This window comes from Colletes latitarsis, chromosome 8 (genome assembly GCF_051014445.1).
Source record: "Colletes latitarsis isolate SP2378_abdomen chromosome 8, iyColLati1, whole genome shotgun sequence".
NCBI lineage: Eukaryota > Metazoa > Arthropoda > Insecta > Hymenoptera > Colletidae > Colletes > Colletes latitarsis.
The window spans coordinates 30,239,391-30,258,491 of record NC_135141.1 but is presented as its reverse complement, the minus strand read 5'-3'; the positions used below and the strand labels follow the sequence as shown (position 1 = coordinate 30,258,491).

The 19,101-nt window shown below is 42.9% G+C and overlaps 1 protein-coding gene across 3 annotated transcripts in view; it reads left to right on the top strand.

Moving 5' to 3' along the window:
- The window catches only part of LOC143344808 (ras-related protein Rab-37), a 122,649-nt gene that overhangs the window by 51,186 nt on the left and 52,362 nt on the right, over positions 1 to 19,101 (top strand). For all 3 annotated transcript variants that reach the window (XM_076771250.1, XM_076771251.1, XM_076771252.1), the window contains exon 4: positions 3,901 to 4,011. In XM_076771250.1, the coding sequence (XP_076627365.1) occupies positions 3,901 to 4,011 (111 nt within the window). The remainder of the gene's footprint in view (positions 1 to 3,900; positions 4,012 to 19,101) is intronic.

The window sequence follows — 19,101 nt, the reverse complement described above, 5'->3', positions numbered from 1 at the left end:
AGCACCGAGCGGATGTCGGGCCCATTTCGGTCGATTGTTCGGGGGTTGAAAACCGTGATCCTTCCTTGAAACGCTACACCACGTCCACAGCGATGTCTCGTCGGCTGCGAGGGTGAAATTCGCGCGTGACAAAGATGCGCCGGGAAGAGGGACAGGGATGGCGAGCGGGACAGCGAGGAACAGAGTCTGAGGACGAAGGAGAGGAAGAGAAGGGAGGGCAGTGAATTAAGTTTCTCCGCCCCTGAGGCCGACGCATTCGCCGATACCCGTCACGACCACCCCCTGGGGGTCCTGCGAATCTTTCAATGGAAATTCTGCGTGAAGGGGACGCCGCCTCGAGGCCCACCGATAGAAATTCGACGCCGAGCGTCCGCGAGATTGCCGAACAAGGGACGCGTGCTTCGTTCGGTCCATCGATAGGGATGCGTTGCACCCCTTGCAACGTTAGTCGTTGTCTCCCCTTTCCACAATTCTTAACTCTCGTACGAGGCCCATTAGTCGATAGTTTGGATTAAAATAAGTTTCGAGAAAATTGGGGCAATTATTTTTGCATTAGTGGCCATTAAAAAGAATAACAAATAATTTGATTGATATTGTTATACGTTCCCGAGGTGTCAGAGATAATATCTGAATTTTTAAAACTCAAAAAACTCAGGGTGTCTACGATATTAGATTATACAAGTGTATTATATAAAGCAGTCAATGATTACTATAATCCTTACGTAATAAGCACGTCTGTTGTAATTAGGATATCATGTCAGGATGATTACTCTGAAATGATTGCTCCTTCGGTTGCAAAATTCTATAACATCCTCGCTGTGTACACACGTATTCCACGGTCATCAATCATACAAGAGCAAGATTCAGATCACACAGGAAAGTAGACGAAGTGATCCTTACGAAACAGACACAGTGCATCTGTTGCAATTAAGATCACGCTTCGAGATGATTAACTTCTAAGCAATTGCTTCCATCGACGTCAAGAATTGATGTAGCCCTTCGATTGCCAGCCTCGAGCAGCCAGGTCGAAATTTCGGCCAAGAACCATTTGATCGATGTCAAACGGACCCGTTCATGCAGGAGAGCCAATACTCCGTGAACGAAAAACGAAATCGACCAAGTTTCGGTGGCCTGGTTCGCGCGAAAGAGCGAACGCGCCTTTTGCGATGGACACAAAGCTACCGTTTCGCTTTATGGTTCCTCCTGTCTCTTCTAATCGCCAACTTTTTCCCCCTCCGGAGGAGAAACGATCGCCATTTGTCTATCCAGCGACGGACAATCGTTTTTCAGAAGAAACCACGACGGGACTTCGTAGAACACAAATTTGTATTAAATATAATTTTTTTCAAATCATTTTAGACTCGATAAAGGCCTCCTCGATCTCTTTTTGACAAAATTCGTCCCTTTCAAGATGTTCAGGAGATGAATCCGTTCGTAGAATTTTATAGTTTGAATCTAAGTTTCAAAAGAACTTCGAAGAGTCTTTTGAAGCGAAGGATATCCCGTACTAAAAATGGCCACCAGTAAACCTGACCGCAACTGATCGACCACGGAGCTCCACGAATCACAGAAAACGATCTTAATCCGATTCGAGTCCCCTGGTCGGACACGAAGGAAAAATATGAAGGTGCAAAAAGCGCAACGGAAGCGGCCAGGCCCCCGAAATTATTACTTAGGGCCGATTTTGTCCATAAACCAGCGGCTCGTAAAGGCAACAGAATTATTTAGTCGTGTCTGGGGACTTTTACTACCGACTCGTAAATTTCCATTCGGCGACGCTTCCTTCCTCGCCTTTCTCCTTTCCCCAGACACCTGTGAAACGACGCCAGGATTCCCTTCGACGCCGCTCCGTAGCGGAACTCGCCGTTTGACCCGCGGCACGAGCCAAATTATTACATTACCTCCACCTGCATCGGCCCCAGGATACGCGACGCGCGATATAAACAAGCAGCTGGGACTCGTTCCTCGAACGTGTAATTTGGTCACTTTTCGATGTTCCGCCGCGGCCATTGTCGAAACAGGTCCAGACTAACCGATCTTCGATCAAGATCGGAGCAGTAATTTGCAACGTGGCTACTTTTGCCTATTCCGCAGAGTCTGCCTCGTTAATAAGATAATATTAAAAGTTTCGATCTCCTTTTTAGTTCACCGTGCAACGTATTAAAAAATGTATAATTTCGGGGCGAAAGAACGAGTTTATAAAATTCTACGGTCCATCCAAGGCCATTTTTCCCCCACCGAGTTCTACTTTTATTCCATAGCGTGTTTCCTCGACGCTCCATAGATCGATGGATAAGCATGGGATAGTACGTTTGCGCGCCTAAACGCAATGGTAACCCCAAACGTGTAATTTGGTCACCTTTCCAGACTCCTCGGATCGATCGAGTCGGAGAACCAGGATTTTTATCCGAACGGAAGCAGTAACCGGCACTTGGCCGTCCGTGGATGTTCTTTTCGATATCGTGGAATCTTTTCCTCGCCTAACAGGATAACGCTCTCGTATCTTTATCTCCGGCATCGAGAGCTCGAAACGACCACCTTCCCATCACGACGCGAGCCCGTGAGACGTGTAATCTTCGATTCTGTCATGGGTTCGAAGCACCCAGGTGTATCGCAGACACATTCGCAAGTCCGATAAATGGCCGTTCTTCCGAGCGTTTTCTCGCCAGGGAGACAAAGACTGGACTGATCAGTCATTCCATCAGGACTCGAACCTGCTAGTTTCGCTTCCTGGGTGATTGCTCTATCGATCGATCTGTTCTGACCAGCTACGTTCTCAAACGTCTTGAAATCTTCCTCCTAAGTGCATCTTATAAGGAGTATCTACAGCCCCTTGGGCTACTAGATTTCTGTTATTACACACGATAACCACCCAACTCGAACGTTCGTTAATTTATGCAAAAATGAAATAAAAGACCATGGGACGTTTTTCATTAAGAAGATTAGCAAAGTTGACAGGCAGAGTTTGTTTCGATATTGAATCTTTTCTTAACGTTCCTTCTTTGGAAACATTTTACAGAATCCTAAAATTGATCGTTCAATTTTTTAGTCACACGAACTTAGGTTCCAAATATTTTTCCCCGTGTTCCCTGGTTCGACCGCCACCTCTAAGCTCCACGGTTCGATTTCTTCCGTTAAGTATCGCGCTGTGTGGTCCCATAAAAGCTGCGGTCGGCAGTCAACTTTGTTGTCGGGGCTCGCCTCTCTCGATAGTAACACCTGTAGCCGGTAATAATCGTTTGACCTGGCCACGAGGCAGATTATTGCATTACGGGCCGCGATGGCACCTGCTTCGCCACAGGTATATACGTGTACGTATAGCTATACCGGTACGTAGTCGATTGTAGGCGTCGCGACGTAAAAGGAACTCGTGGAACCGCCGCCATTATCGCTCGGTTCCGGAAGATGAATTACAACGACGGCGATAATAACTTTCCCCATTTTTTCCTGCGAACCGTTGAGGGACAACTTGCACAATATCGGTAATGGAACCCTCTCCAGTCACCGATGTCGTTGAACTTCATTTTCAGAACGATGATCGATGCCTTGCGATCTCATCTCGCAAGCCACGAATGCAAATTCTGCGTGTCGATTGATTATTCTTTTAACTTTTTGGCCAATCTAATATAATTTTCAATAACGTTATTAAGTTTTTCTTTCTGTAAGATATACGAATAGTTGATTAATCAACGTGTAACCGGTGCATAATGAAACAGCAAAGCTCGTTTAGCCACCAAGAGTCGACTATTATATTTCTTGCGATTCCTATTTAAGAGATTTTATCACCCGCTTCGTGCAAACGGTTTCAACGAGACGGCACTCGACCGAGATGTGCTTTTCTTCGAGAAGAACTGGATGGCTCGCCTCGTATCGAGAACTAATCGTGCCTTTTATTTGCAGACAATCCTTCTCGGCGACAGTGGAGTTGGCAAGACTTCTCTGTTGGTCCAGTTCGATACCGGGAGCTTTCAACCCGGAAACTTCGCAGCCACTGTTGGCATTGGCTTCACGGTATGTACAAGACCAACGTTCAATACTTATTTATTTGTTTAAACGGGATAGCTAGGAGCTGCGAGACCTCCGGCTGCGGTTAAGATTTTCGGAAACCGTCGAAATCTGTTATTTCTAGATCCACGAATACACATAAGACAATTTTGTTAATAGATTATCTCGTACTTTGCATCGTGCATTCTAAACGGCAATCATTTTGCAAAGTTTTTGCAAGAAAAATGTGTTTAATTGGGTTTGGAAATCGAGATTTCCGGGTGTCGATTCTGTTCGTGGAAGCTTCGACTCTTTGGGGCACGGAAAATAAAGTATTTTTACATTTCTGCAGAGCGGAAAGAAACGTTTTGTTTTGCAAAAACGCTTGCAATAGCTTGGATAACTATAATGAACGGGGGTTATCGGGCCAGCCGTTCCCCAAAGAGTGGAAAGATAGCGATTGCGATCCTCGCCAGCGATGATAACAACAGGTCGTTGGCGAGCTAGAGAAGCAAACGACGACCGCGTGATCAGCGTCTGCCAATGTGAGCAATGCATTTATGTATGAGGCCAACAGCCGCTCCATGCTTTTACACCCGGCCTCATGAGTATTTACACGCGCGCGAAATTTATGGCTGTCAGCTCGCCCGTCGCTTTTCCGTCAAAGTTCGACGCTATCTTCGCGTTGTCGCGCGGACGCGTGCTGATTCACGAGCCACGCGTTTTCCTTTCGAAGAATTGTTATCCAGACAAAATTTTTTATTCGCTACTGGTCGGATAAAAATATAAAATACGAATTTTATTCGTATCCCGGCCAATGGCGTAGACTTTGCGTCGCTCGTATTAATAATTTTTAATCGCTAATGTTTACGTTTTAATACGCAAAGTAACTGGTTACAAGTATATCTCGGTTACGAGTTAAATACATCCCAAATTATATAATTCTTTCGTTATATTAATATTTAAAATGTTGCTTTCAATTTATACCATGAATTGCAAGTTATGACCTCGTTACACGCCAAGCTGTTCTTCCTGCTTCCGCGTCACTGAAAGATGTAACGAGATAAATGAAAAAGGTCTGGGTTTTAATTAAAAAAGATTTCATCCAATCCGCGGTCGTTCGACGTCCGCATTCTCTTCGTTTAATGAATATTTATGGGACGATCTCGTCGCGCTTTTCGTTTAGATGAAACTGATTCCACCGTCGATGATTTCAGTTTCATATTTTATGATGCCGTAGGTCACCGCCATTTTATAATACCAAAGGGCGTGTTTGAAACAACTTAATAAGTCCAACGATTTTTTAGCGAAGAAATATTAATCGTTTTCTTTCCACTATAAAGAGACATTAATTTTTACCTTTCGCCTCCAAAAATATTTGCTTTGAACGATATTATTTGATACATTATTTCGTAATAAGTTTGCTACAGAAGTATGGGATCTTGAAATGTATTAAAATTAAAACCCTATTGAGATAGAAAACGAAGCAGAAATTACTTTACATATTTTTTCATTTCGAAATGCACGTTCTATTCAATAACAAAGAAGGTAAAAATATTCGGGCTTAACGAGGCCTTGTAACGCTAACAATGCGCTTCGAATGTAATTTTGCCAGCGCGAGGGCAGCTATTGTTTATTCATACGCATACATACCTATGAGACAAAGACTACAATGTATCGATCGTACGCAAAATTCGATTGCAATTTATGCTCGTTAAATATATTCTATTGAATATTACTCGATTCTACGATCGCGGTAAAAGCATCGAGATCGTCGAATTAAATTAAATAAATTAAGCCAACCAATTAATGTTTCATTCCGTTCTATTCGTTTAGACGCACATTAAAACGATATGTTCGATTTTATAAATTCCATACGATCACAGGCACTGCGTTGTTTCACCGAAGAAACGAGACCGTTTCGTAAGTCCAAGCTTATTTTTGTTTTAATAAATTGCATTTGCTGTCGATATTAATCGTTCACGGAGTAGCAATTTGCTCGCACGATATTAATTTCTTTCGAACTGACCGTTCCAAATACGGTTGCATCGTATTTTTCCTCCCCGCCACGAAGGAAATCGAACTCGATCGCCAACGACTTGTCGACATTTAGACGCTAATCGCGGCAGATAACTTTACGGGGAAATCAATATTCTGTACGTTCTCGGGCCACGTTACGATACTGCACTTTCCAGTCGCGGGATACAGACAGTTATCCAGGCAACAGTGTACCGTATCGTCGAGAAAGTTGAAATTGCTCTATCAAGCGGACCGCTCGGTCGCAGATTTCTCCTGTAACACGTGTCTATCTCGTGATGGCCGTGTCTCGTCGCGGCTTTCCCGCGAAACTTTCGTCCCGTTGTCGGGTAATCTCGCTGGTGCACGCGCGGGAAATTGTCCCGGCGCTGAATATCTTTCTCGAATCACGACAAAACGAGTGTGCTTTATATCCGCGAAGCCGATTTAATTGCCCGAGTTATTCGCGGAACGATACCAAACGGTCTATCGCGTTTCGCAACGCTTCCATCGCGAGCTAGTTACGCTCGTACCATCTGCCGTGGAAGAAAATTAAATACCTACTAAGCTAATTGTCCCAATAAACGAACGGTCAACGGAAAATAAAATATTCCCCAGTAATCTATTTTAATTTCGTTCGTGTAACGTCTCGTTTATATTTAATCAAATAATTCTAATTAAATATTTTCACCCCTGTTAACTCTTACTTCTGCACCGGAGAACCCTTCGGGAATCTAAATAACCTCCGCAAGAAAAATATTCAATCTTCGACTAGGTATCGAAATTCAATAATATCTTGATCAGTTCGATACTAGAAATCGAGAACATAGTATTGGTGAGCACAGTTTGTTAATAGAATCCTTCCTAAAAGATATTTAGAGAAAAATTTGACTTCTTGATTCTTATATTCAATCTATTTTTAACTATTTTTTCATCGACGTGCATGGCAGGTTTTGCAACATTATTTTAGTAGTCGACGCGCTAGTAATAGATTCAGGTCTGAAAGACAGCAGTGCAAGATGGCGTAAACATATAACTTGACTGACCTTGCTTCTGAGTTATAGGCGTTTCTGTGCTCCATCCGCATATGCAAGCCTGCTGGCGTCAGAACACGCTGAAGTAATATTTACAGAATAGTCAGTAAAGCCGTGCACGTGGTATACGAACAATTGTTTGTCAACATTGCTGTAAATATCGGATAAACTTTCAAAGATCGTTGCAACAAAAAATGGAACTCCGAAAACAATTATTCGTTTTTATATAAGATTTCTATCGAACGTTAGAACCGTAACTCCAAGTAGATTTTAATGGGTTTCAAACTGATTCGAAATTAAACGAGCAAACGAAGTATAGACGTGATAATTACGCAATTGGCTCTATCGTCGAGCAATCTGGGAATTGATTCCAGGAAGTGGATCCTTCGTGGATCCAGGCTTGTTCGCCAGATGCGAAGCTGGAAGACAATGGCTCGATTCGTACCTATGGTGCTTGTGAATCGCGAATTCGGAGAAAGCCGTTCCGTAACTATTGAATTCAGTATGCTTCTGTTATGTTTGAACCGTCAGGCTTCGGTACACGGAACGAACCACGTAACTTAATCATCTTGATTTACGGTGTTGGCGGACCTATTGAAATTTGTTTACCTTCGATAATTTCGTCCAAAGCCACGTGTAATCCGATTGCAGTACAGATCCGATAAGTCCTTTATAAATGCAATGAATAGCTTGAAAAATTAAATGGTACCAGTTTTGTGACTAGACGCTTAATAATTTCCGAGATATTAAAATTATTTTTTATTCTGCAGTGTGATAGTTATATAAACGATTCAACTCTTACGATAGTTTAAAATCGAAGAATATCAATTGCATTAACGAGAAGATTAAGCACACGATAAATCGTTCTTTAGCTGTCACGGTTGCTTTCATTACGGATGATACTTTGACACGGAACAATGATCGAAAGCTCCACGTCCATTTCCGGCGTACAAAACTTTTATACTACGTTTTTATTTTATCGAAACGCGTCAATGTATATTTTAACGTGACACGTTTTAAAATTTCCTCATAAATCACGCACAGTGTAAATAAACACCGTGTCGAAAAATGGTAAATTTCAGTATTCCGTTGAATAAATATTCGCGTTCTGGCAATTCGTATCGACAGACTATTAAATTTCAGAGAAATATCGTTCGTTGCTCGCGGAACGGTTAATAGATTTTAAGATACGTATTATAAACATTCGAACGTCCATTATGATATCATATTTTTTCTCATCGACAGCGAACGAGTTACGAAGGCACGCTCGGGACGACTGTGGAAAATTTTTATGCAAATTTCTCCGCAAATGGAGAAACTTTCGCCCCGGCCAGTTCCGTTCCGCGATCCTGGCGAACTTTCCAAATTCCAAAATGCACTATCCTCCTGAAAGTAACTGTTACAATTCAAACTTTCCGCTTCAGCGCCGACGTGCACTCCGATTAATGCGTTTACAAAGGCCGCGGGATCGATAGATAGTTTCCTCGAAAGAGCAGTCTCTGTATTGACTTTCTCCTGAATGGAAAATTTTTTTAAAATAATGGGAAGCAAAATTTTTCCGATCCAGTACGATTCCACGTTTAAAGCTCCGTAACTTTCGTCTGAAATATTTTTTTATTCGATTTTGGAGGACCGTTTTAATCCATTAAATTGTTCACTGATAAAAACTGAATCTCTTATTATATTTCAAAAAATTTTTAAAATACATTTGTGGGATCGAAGTTTTGGTGGAAAAATGAGTTTCTACATATTTGTTAGAGAAACGGGGAAATATTTCAGGCGTGATAGCAGTGTTAATAAGCCGTATACTTTGTGGAAAGTTCATGGCGTTTATGCCTATCCGTGTTTCAAGAGCGAGGCCCGGACGAGCCGCAAATTACAAACTTGCGGAACTTGATTGGCAGAGTGGCTATTATCCGGTAATTTTGGGTAGCACCTGTGTCGAGCTATTAGCGAAGCCCTCGATCAATCGGGAGTGGCAGAAGGATGAAGTGAATTTGCCAAAGAAAGGATAATGATCTCCGTGGCGGGCGAAATGAATGAAGAAAGTGGACGTCAAAGTTGGAGAAAGAGGGACGATACGACAAAGAAACTTGACAGAAGGTGCAAAGATTATCGAACTTCAAAGTAACATTGGCATATGGCACCTACCTGAATTTAATTCTGAATATTTATCTAAAATAATATAAAAGCTACCCTTAAAATTGATCGAAGCAGATTTGTCTGGGAACACAGTTTGGGGTTCCTAGAAAATTTCACGGATGTTTACTTCGATAAAAATAAAAATGGCTAACTGAAGTTTGTAGCGATATTCGACCATGAATCGGAGACAGAGAGAGATCAGGATGCTGTAACGCGCAACCAGTCCATCGAGGGTTGATGGAGAAAGGGGCAGAGAGCAATAAATCAGCCTAACTGACAGTGCCAAGTAGGGCTGGGCCGCATGACGAGGCGGATTCGAAGCTTCTCCTCCTTTTTCCGCTCAACTCGTCTCCTTCTCTTCTACGAGAGCTTTCTCCTGTCACCCACGTGGCGAAATTTCAAGGTGGAAACTCTCCTCTTTCGCAAGAATTCAAATTTTTCTCCTGTAATTCAAATCCAAAAAGAGTCGCGATCCAACTTTTTTCTAGATAGCAAGAGAAGTCCTCGAAGAAATTGGAATAGATCAATGAATTGTCTCGAGATTATATAAGCTCAGTTTTCTTTCACTCGGACCATTGATTCGAAATTATATACGCGCCAGTGGATTAGGGGGTTGCAGAATCTGGACTTAAGACTCTGGGGCATGGGAGGCTAGATTTGCTCGGTTATTCCCCTGAGTTCTGTTCATGACAGCATATTTAGCAAACCATACGAATATATCGAATAAATTCTTGGGTTAATCTAGTAGATTTGTAGAGAAATTTCGTAAAATAATTTGAATTTGGAAGAAGTAAATATTCTTTATATTCGATTTTAGGGTAGTTCCAATACGTCGTGATTGAAAAACTCCGCGATTTGTCTAGTACATCGACCGGTACCGATTTAAGAAGATCGTACCGAGGGAATTGCTGCAACGAGTAATTGGAACACCGCCAATCCGAGCCAGTCAATTAGGTTTAATGCATCTTCTTTAAATGCAAAGTTTGCTGCGTTGCTCCTTCGAAGCGGATGCACTCGACCGTCGGCCACATCCACTGAATTTTAACCAAACTCATTTGTTGGCGCGAAATTATATCGAATCCCGAAACATTTATTAACGTCCGCCACGCGACGTTCTCACGATTTCGCGCGGAATTTAAAGCGCGCCGAGCGGCAGAATATTTAATATTCATCGACGTCTCGTCGTGAAAATTAATTCTCAAAAGGAATAATATACCTTATAAACTAAGACAACTTCATTAGTGGATCCTCTTTTTTCATGATTTATCGTGCACTTTTAGGGGGGAACGAGTTTCGTAAGAAATTTTTAATTCTTAATAAACAATATTGCGTTCATTTTCCTAGCACAATATTTTATTCCATTTTTATTTTCGTTAATAGAATTCGTACCTTGGTCGCCAGATATATCGCTTTCGTTCGTTGTATTTTACAGAAGCCAATGAGAATGGCAACCAGTGTCCAACAAGATCGACGATCGATCGATTGTTTCCAATCACAATAACTCTGCTCGAACGGTGCATATATCGCGAAAATATCGACAGAATTTTTTGATCGATGCGCGGAATAAAAAATCGCGAAAGGATTGTTCTCATTCATACGACGTTGGGTCTCGGGACGATAATAAAATTTTCTCCGACAAAAGATCGTTGACACAGATTCGAACAAATGTCCGTGACGTCGAATTATCTGGGTAGAAAGTATCGATTGTAATCTATGAATCAGGCGCATTAATCATCGATATTTCCGTCAGAGACGTCTGTCCGTTCCTTAGTCGCGATGACAGGAGACATTTATATAGAACAATTTCCACAGCTTCGTTCTCTCTGAGATTTGAATTGCACCTGCTTGAAAAATTGAAAACATTTCTTCGCAATTATTCACCGCGTTCGTCCGATCTCCGAAGAATTCGACTAAAAAATTAACGAAAAATAAATTCATAGAACTATTCAAGAGTTTATAATTGCGACAGTTTCACAGAATACTCTGTCGAAATCGTTGCATGAAATATATCGAACGCTTTGTTCGTCCCGCAAAGATAAATAATTTTATCTACGTAGAAATATCGCCCGAGATGCTCCCCGTGTCTTCATTCATCACGTAACTCCCGTATTATGCAACGAAGGCACCGAATGTTTTCCTTTCGCATAAAACGACGCGCGTTTAACCGAGGTTACTCGGATGACTGATAGCGCACCTGCAGCTCTCGAATCGCGAGATTCGATTACCTGCCGCGAAGGCAAAGAAGTACATATTTCTCGCGGCGAGCCCGCCATCGATCTCCGGGCAACTCGGCCGAGAAACACGCGCTCGGGGGGTGCAACGCACACATCTTCGACAAATATTTACCCCGTGGAAAATGCACAAAGGGTAAATCGGATCAGAGGCTCCTACGGACTGTTGTTCGACGCGTATCGGTACGGCGAGACGACGTTCACGGTTCCTTTCGACCGAGAAGACAATGCGCAAACTTCATTTCCCGATACACCTTTGAGTTTATTTCCAAGGCGAGGATATCTGGAAGTATTTTATCTGAAATCTAAACCTTGCGTCTTCTAAATGTTCACCCTACAGATAAGTGGTAGGTTTAAAACCATACATTTCCTAGATCCGAATGAACCAACGGCCGTTAGGAATTTGCTCTCGGGGCCACTCTAACCGCCAGAGACCATGAATCAACCCTCTCCAGGGACACAACCCCTTAATATACTCCGAGTTAAGCTTCGATGTGTAAATAATGAGAGACGTTTCCCGCGTTAGAAATTCTCTTTTGCAACCCTTTGGACGCTGACACGCCATTCTGTAGGACCCTCGACGCGGAGCTGGTGAGAGTAATATATTTTTTTTTCGGTGCTCGATAAAAAGGCTGCTAGATTCCAGCACGTGGTTCATGAATTTCACGAATACGTTCGGGAATTCCTGGGAATTCCGGAGAACACCAAGCCTAACCGAACTGGCTGGCAGTTCTTCAACGATGTTCGGCGATCGTGGCCGACGTGCGGTTTCTGCGGTCGATTCGAGACGGCACCGGAGTGTTGCTCGAATCGCTTTCGGGCCTTTTTGCTCCTGCACGCGGCCCGAGCACGAGTCCCAGTCGTTATTCTGGTCACGAACTCGGACTCCCTTTCTCTCTCCTCTTCCTTCCACCCTGGTATCCCGCTTCCTCCAGGTCCTGACCACCGGTTATCAATATTTATGTCGATTTGCTTTCATCGGGCCCAACCGTCCCCCACCAGAAACGGGCGACAAAAAATCCTCAGCCCCTCTCCTACCGCCCTAAAGGCTCGATCTTATCGCGCAAGTCCGTTTAATTTGCCGCGATTTTTAACGAACGGAACGCTTCGATTCCTCCGTGTAACGCGGAACGATTTATAATTGCGTTTTAGGAACGGCGGATCCCCCGTTTCTTGCGCGGAACCGTTTTTATTTTATCGAATCGAATCTTGTTCCCTGATTTTAGTTAGAGAATAGAGTGGTATTTTGGCGCTTTAATCCCCCCAATTTTATGTCTTCTTTTGAAGTAAACGTATAAATCGTTGTACACTGGATATCTTTCTCCGTCTATTATTCTAGTAAAATTTTCCTCGTGTCTGGTTTATAGTTAGCTAGGACGAGAGCTACTATTAAAAAATGTGGTCGCACGACCGTATAACACGAAGTAGCGAGATAACAATAGCAATAAAAATGTTTCTAGTAGTTAAGAAAACAAGAGAAAGTACGCGTAACGAAATGAATGTACTCGAGTGCCCGTAAAAGACGAGCCACAGCCATAATGCCGCCATTAAATCTAATCTTAATTTAAATCTAACTTAAAGGATGGACGGTTCTTGAATTTTCAGAACGTATTTTTATACAGGTAGCTTTCAGGAGGAATACTGTACCATTTTCTATCGTTTGAATAAATAACCATGTTAGTTTATTTAGTTTGTAAAGAAGTGTACAGAGCTCGAAATAAATTTAACCATCGAGCGCGTACAATCGAGATTATGATATATTTATTTGCAGACCTTTCGAATCGAAGGGAACCATTTTCACGGATTGTTATTGTACGAATTGCAGGAGCGCGATACGCGTTATCGACGTGCACAGTTATAAACATAGTAACGCGATTTTTTCTCTTGGAAAATCGACTTTGCTTTCAATCTGTATTTCATACTCTGAAAAAGTCAGTTGCAACGTCGATGCTGCGAATAACAGTGACAAGTTTGGATTGGGAAATCATGAATACAATGTTTGCTTTAGCCACGAGCAACCCGGTGCTTCAAAACTTCGAATGTTACAACTGTGCTTCGTGTTTATTTTCTGTTCTCTGCAAACACATTTACGAACCAACTTCTGCGGGACAATTTGGTCCTCGAAATCTAGAGTAACCCTGTTTACCGTATACTGTGTCGCGAAAAATCGTTTATCAAATTGTTTCGAACTCTCGATCATCCTCTGATCGGAATATCGTATTTTTCAGCAGACGAAACGGAAGAAGCAAAATCGTTTATTCGTTCAGTCCTTTGAGACCCTCTCGTCGTCAGTGTTCTCACTGCAAGAGGAGGTAATCCCAGAAAGGGAGATCCGATATGAGACAGACGATAACGAGTTTAAACTCGCATTGACGAAGAAGGCATTCCGCTCGCACTCGAGAAATTCTAAACGAGCTTCTACGAGCTCGTTAGCGACTACGATTACACGAAACGAATAAGTTTCGTTCTTATTGTCTCCGTGTCTCCTCGGAATTCGACTTAACGCGCTTCTTCGTCATGCTGCGCGACGTTCGTTCCAAAATTACCTTCGTTCCGTTTGCAACGGACACGCGAATGCCGAGGGAAAGCACGCAATTATCCTGTCGTTTATAATTACTATACTTCTTACCAGTATTCGTTATCGAACACAATAAATTTCACTCGTTCGTCGGCGAAAATGAAACTTCCAGACATTCAGAAATCTACAGACTCCTTGAGCTTGAATACAAATCTACGTGTAAAAATTGAAGATCAATGGGGGGATGGAAAGCCGTGGAAATCAATTTACCCGCCATAAATTTTCATCGTCGTTCAATGGACCGTGAGTCAAGACCCGAACTATTGTCAAACAAATTCAGCGCCAGGAACGTTAACATAATTCACAATTGCTGTGACAACGTCAAATTCGAGCGTATGTTAATTTATTTGCGACTGTCGTAATCGTTCTGGTCGAACCAGCGAAATTAGATTCGTCGAAACGGTGCATGGTTACAGACAGACTGGTAACCCGAAGTAATTATGACACAGCGTGCGGGCGACGCGGAAAGTTCATTTAACGTTTCATTCGTTGCCCTTAATTCGCCGTCCGCCTGGCAACTCGCGGATCCCTATAAAACGTAATCCGAATTTATCGAGGCCAGAATTAACAAACGGTCTCCATCGGCGCCTATTTCCAAACAGGGTTATCAATGGTGTTCTTCCAACCTTTTCGTATCTACTGGCGAACACAACGCAAGACGCAGAAAGGCTGCACTGGACGTGATAGCAAACCTTTACTTGCAACGATTGCAGCTTTTATAATTATATAAATTAAAAGAACACTGATATGGTGCTGAAATTTCTCGGCGAAAAAAAAAATTATTTTCAGTTGCAGGGGTTAATTACAATGATTTTTGGCGAATAGACATACCCTCGAAATCTTACGTACTTTCGAGAAAAAAATTCCTTACCTAAAGTATAATGTGTGGCCAGAAATCTGTGATTATGTTCCTCGTTTTTATCACTTCATATCTAGCTATAGTCCAATTATTCGGCATATTTGATTTTCTAGCATTGTTCGTGTTCCCAGTATGTCGGATAATCGGAATTTTACTGTACATAGTTGCTATTGTTCTTCCATTCTATCTTCCGCGACAGAAGATCGAGGGATCCCAATTATCGTAACCATCGATCGCGAATTCGTTTTTACGGAGAAGGAGGCCGTCGTCGAAAGTGGCGGAGAAAGGCATCCTCGATCGTCGGGAGAAATTTTTTCGCGTCACAAAAGACCCGTTTCCGTCTTTCCGCTGGATAATTCGGGATAACGACCCGCGAATTCTTGCGTTACATAATTTTTCACCATAACCGGAGTTTCGACGGAGTTATGTTAGACGCGCCAGTCGCGATTTATGTAACAGTTCCCGCAGGATTTACGTAAACCCCTTCGCGAGATTTACGCTGGAAATTGGAAGTGCATTAACCGCGACATGTTAATTCTCCCGCGATGCCATCTTGTACGACAGGTTGTCCTGGCGTATTCGCGATCCGTGTTGTGTGAACCTGACGGCAACGGACGAGTACAATGATATTTTAATAATAGAATACACACTTACATACGCGTGAAATGTCACTCGAAGGTTCGAAGGCTATAATTAATTAAAGTTATACACCCAGTGTTTTAGATTCGCTGTTATTAAGACAATAACGGACCGCGCGAGACGGTTAGACCAGTAAACAGTCGTCTCGAGGGTTACCGGTGTTTACCGTGCGACAAATTTTTTGCTTCCGATTTCGCATCGAACCGAGCCGAAACGCTTCGATACTCAGCTCAGTTGTCGTATCGTCGCTGACGGGACCACTCGAAATAAACTGTGATTTCCATTCCGCTAGTGACATCGGTCCCATACTTTTGTACCTCGCCAGTGGTCCACGACCCTGACTCCAAAACCATCATCCATCGGCGGTGAGTACGAATAGTCGTAAAAACCATCGTGGCGAAGTGACAAATTGCACGGCTTGCAAATCGCAGAGTTCAACGATAGTTAACCGGGATTCGATCGTTAGTGCTCGTTGCGGCATTTGAATGAAAGCGAACACGCGCGAAAACGTATTAAATGCTCATATCTTAACGCTAATAATATCCTGCAACGTCTAATTTGTTTAAATGTAATCTCGCGGGGAACTCGTTATTTCAAGAGAAACTCGGTTTCTAGACACGTTTGATTACTCTTTATGTAATTTGCAGACTCTTCGACGTTACACAACGTAGTTACCGCGCGTTATATCATGACGTTAATGCGGTATAATAAATTCCCAGACTTAAGATAGATCTACGATGATCTTCGTCTATGGGGAGGGCTCCCAAATCATTTTTAAATTATACAGAAAGCCTGCGACCCCTCCAGGATCCACCTTCCAAGTTATCGAAGATTCTTGCAAAGTCTATTTTTCATAATCAGATTCGATCGCTCCTGTGTATCAGTATAGTAACCACTGCACCCTCTTCAAGATTGAACCGCCACAAGTAGAGCTTTTAAGATAAACCCAAGTCGCTAATGACCAGGAAATTTGAAAAGACTTTTAGTTTTTTTTTTCATGTTCGGGAACGTCTCGATCCCGGAAAGAGGACCATCGACTTGTGAGCACCTCTCGTCCTTGAACATCGCACCTCTGCCATTTTGAAAAGAGCACGGCAGAACAAAGTGGGAGGCCCGTGGACGGACCTGTGTCAGGGGAACATCCAACATCTGTCGACCAGGTTGAGGGTGTCTCGAGTCGAGTCATCTGACCGCTCGCGGAGTGCAAATAAGCTCTTCCTCTTTCTTTCTCGTTGTCCTTTTTCCCCCTTGCCCCGACCTCTCTCGTAATGGCAGTCCCTACGCGTTTTCTGTATCATGCTTTCTGTGTTCCGGGGGGGAGCGGAGGCTCCTCGGGGTTGGAGGATCGAACCCAACCATAGCGTGGGCCTCGAAACGCGCGCGAAACGATTAATTAACGATCTCAATTTAAAAAAAAAATGCATATATAAATTAAAAAATCAAATTTTTGCTCCACAAATTACATTGCCGGCGTTTGGTGAAACGTTAAAACTCGGGAAATATAATTTGTCAAACGTGGGGAACACCAGAAATTATATTTGTCACTTTCGATAAAATTTATATGTTATAACTTGAGATTCAAAATGTCGTTTTGTAAAAATTAGCGACGTCCTTTCACAGCGTAGGACGTTCGATATTTCCTTTTAGAATGCAGAAATTAATATTTTATATTACCCTTTAGAAAGGAGCTTTTGGAACAGAACGGTTCCTTTCACGAAAATATATTTAATTCCGTCCGAAAGGATTCCCGCGATATTCTCCGTGCGCGTCGGAGAATCGAATATAATACTTCTTTACGAACAAAGTCCATTTTTGCAGATTTCCATTTCGAAAGGAATATTTTATCAGAAAATCAGGACATATCGCGGGCGAGGAGCATCTAACTCTTTGAGGTAATCAAACTCGCTTCAAAGGTTGTATTCAGTTTTAAAATTCTCCTCGTTTTTCTACGTACAAGGAACCCAATCTAGCAGCTTCGACCTTTCGTTCGTAATTAATTATTTCCGCTGAAAGTAAACCAATCCACGCTGAGTAGCGAACGGTTCAAAGTCTATTCCCCGAAGATTTACCTTTTCATAGATACCGGAGACCGCTATCGATTTAGACGGCTCCTTTGGCAACCGACGTATCTTCATAGAAGCCGTACAAATAAATTCGTGAAAATGCTGTTAAAATGAAAACAAAATTAATCGCATTATAAATTGTCAGACGTTCGAACGACAAGATAGATACACGCGACGCTGATCAAAAAATTCTACGTCGAGTCCATAGGTTATCCAAGAGGAAGATTATGACTCGTAGGCTCGAAGATACGATTTATTACTGAATTTTGTTCGTTTTCTCAGACACTTTGCAGTGTCGTAGCCGTCGCTAACCGGGGGTTGAGCTAATAAACTCCGGCCCCCGGGGCTCGCTCGCAGTGGGACGCCCGATAGCAGGCTTCAGCCACTCTGTCTTCTCTCTGTGTGTGGATATAATTCGTACACACGACTGTGAAGCGAGACACGAACCGCATCGAAGCGACAAAGAGATACAAAGACAGTCCGAGCGACAGAGACGGCTGACAGAGTAGGTGGAAACGAAGAGAGACGAGGATCCGAGGGTACCAAACGAAACGGGACGATAAGCTAGATACGATAACCGGGAAATGAGTACGTGCACGGTCGTCGAATTCAAAAAACGAAACGGAACGCAATTTTACAGCGTCGACAACGATAACGAAGAACAGGGCTCTGTGGTTACAGGCAAGGGTATTCTACGTAATTTGTTTCACGACTTTCGATGGTAAATGCACGACGTAACGAGTTCGAACGGGAGGCGAGTCGAAGGGCTAATTAAAACGCGAACGAAACTGCAGTTAGAAGTCCGCCGCTGATGAATGTAAACGAGCAACACGTGGTATGAATGGACTTCGCTTTTTCGCTCCGCGGGCTCGTGGCAGGAAGAATACATATTGTGATACACGGAAACGGTGCTGACGGAAACGGCCCTTTGTCCAGGGAAAAAGCAATTCTTTGTCGCGCGGGTCGAGCCCCGAAAACCGAGGAGTCGAAACTGTTGAACTTCCCAATGGCTAACAGTTTTGGACGAAACTTTCGTTACAAATGGCTTTTCTCTGACAATTATTTGTCGCTGATGGTACGAAACGTCGATGATTTAGGTAGTTCTTTCAAATTTGGAATATAGAAGTTGATAATCTCGTACAGAATTTATCTAAAATTAAGTTCTAATTTTCTAAAAGACCGCGACAAACAAATGCACTTCGCGCCGCGTCATATTCGAATTATGCTTTCCCTTTATCCCGGATTATTCGACTTTGAACGTTTACACTTCGTTGTTATTCGACGCTTGCAGCGTCAAAGGAACAACAATTTCTGGCGCGACATAGATTGCCAGCAGCCGCGGAATTTGAAATTTGTTTGTTGTTCCCTTTCTTCCACGTTCCCGCATCGTAAAATTGCTTCGACGCTTGTTCGTCGTCACGCGAATTTCGCGCAACGATTTACGAAATGCGGTTGTTGCGATCCGTTCGAGGAAATTGTACTGTCGCGTGGCAAACAGTGCGTTAAACGGTTTCGTGGGAACGTACTTTCTGGAATAATTGCATTTATTAATTAA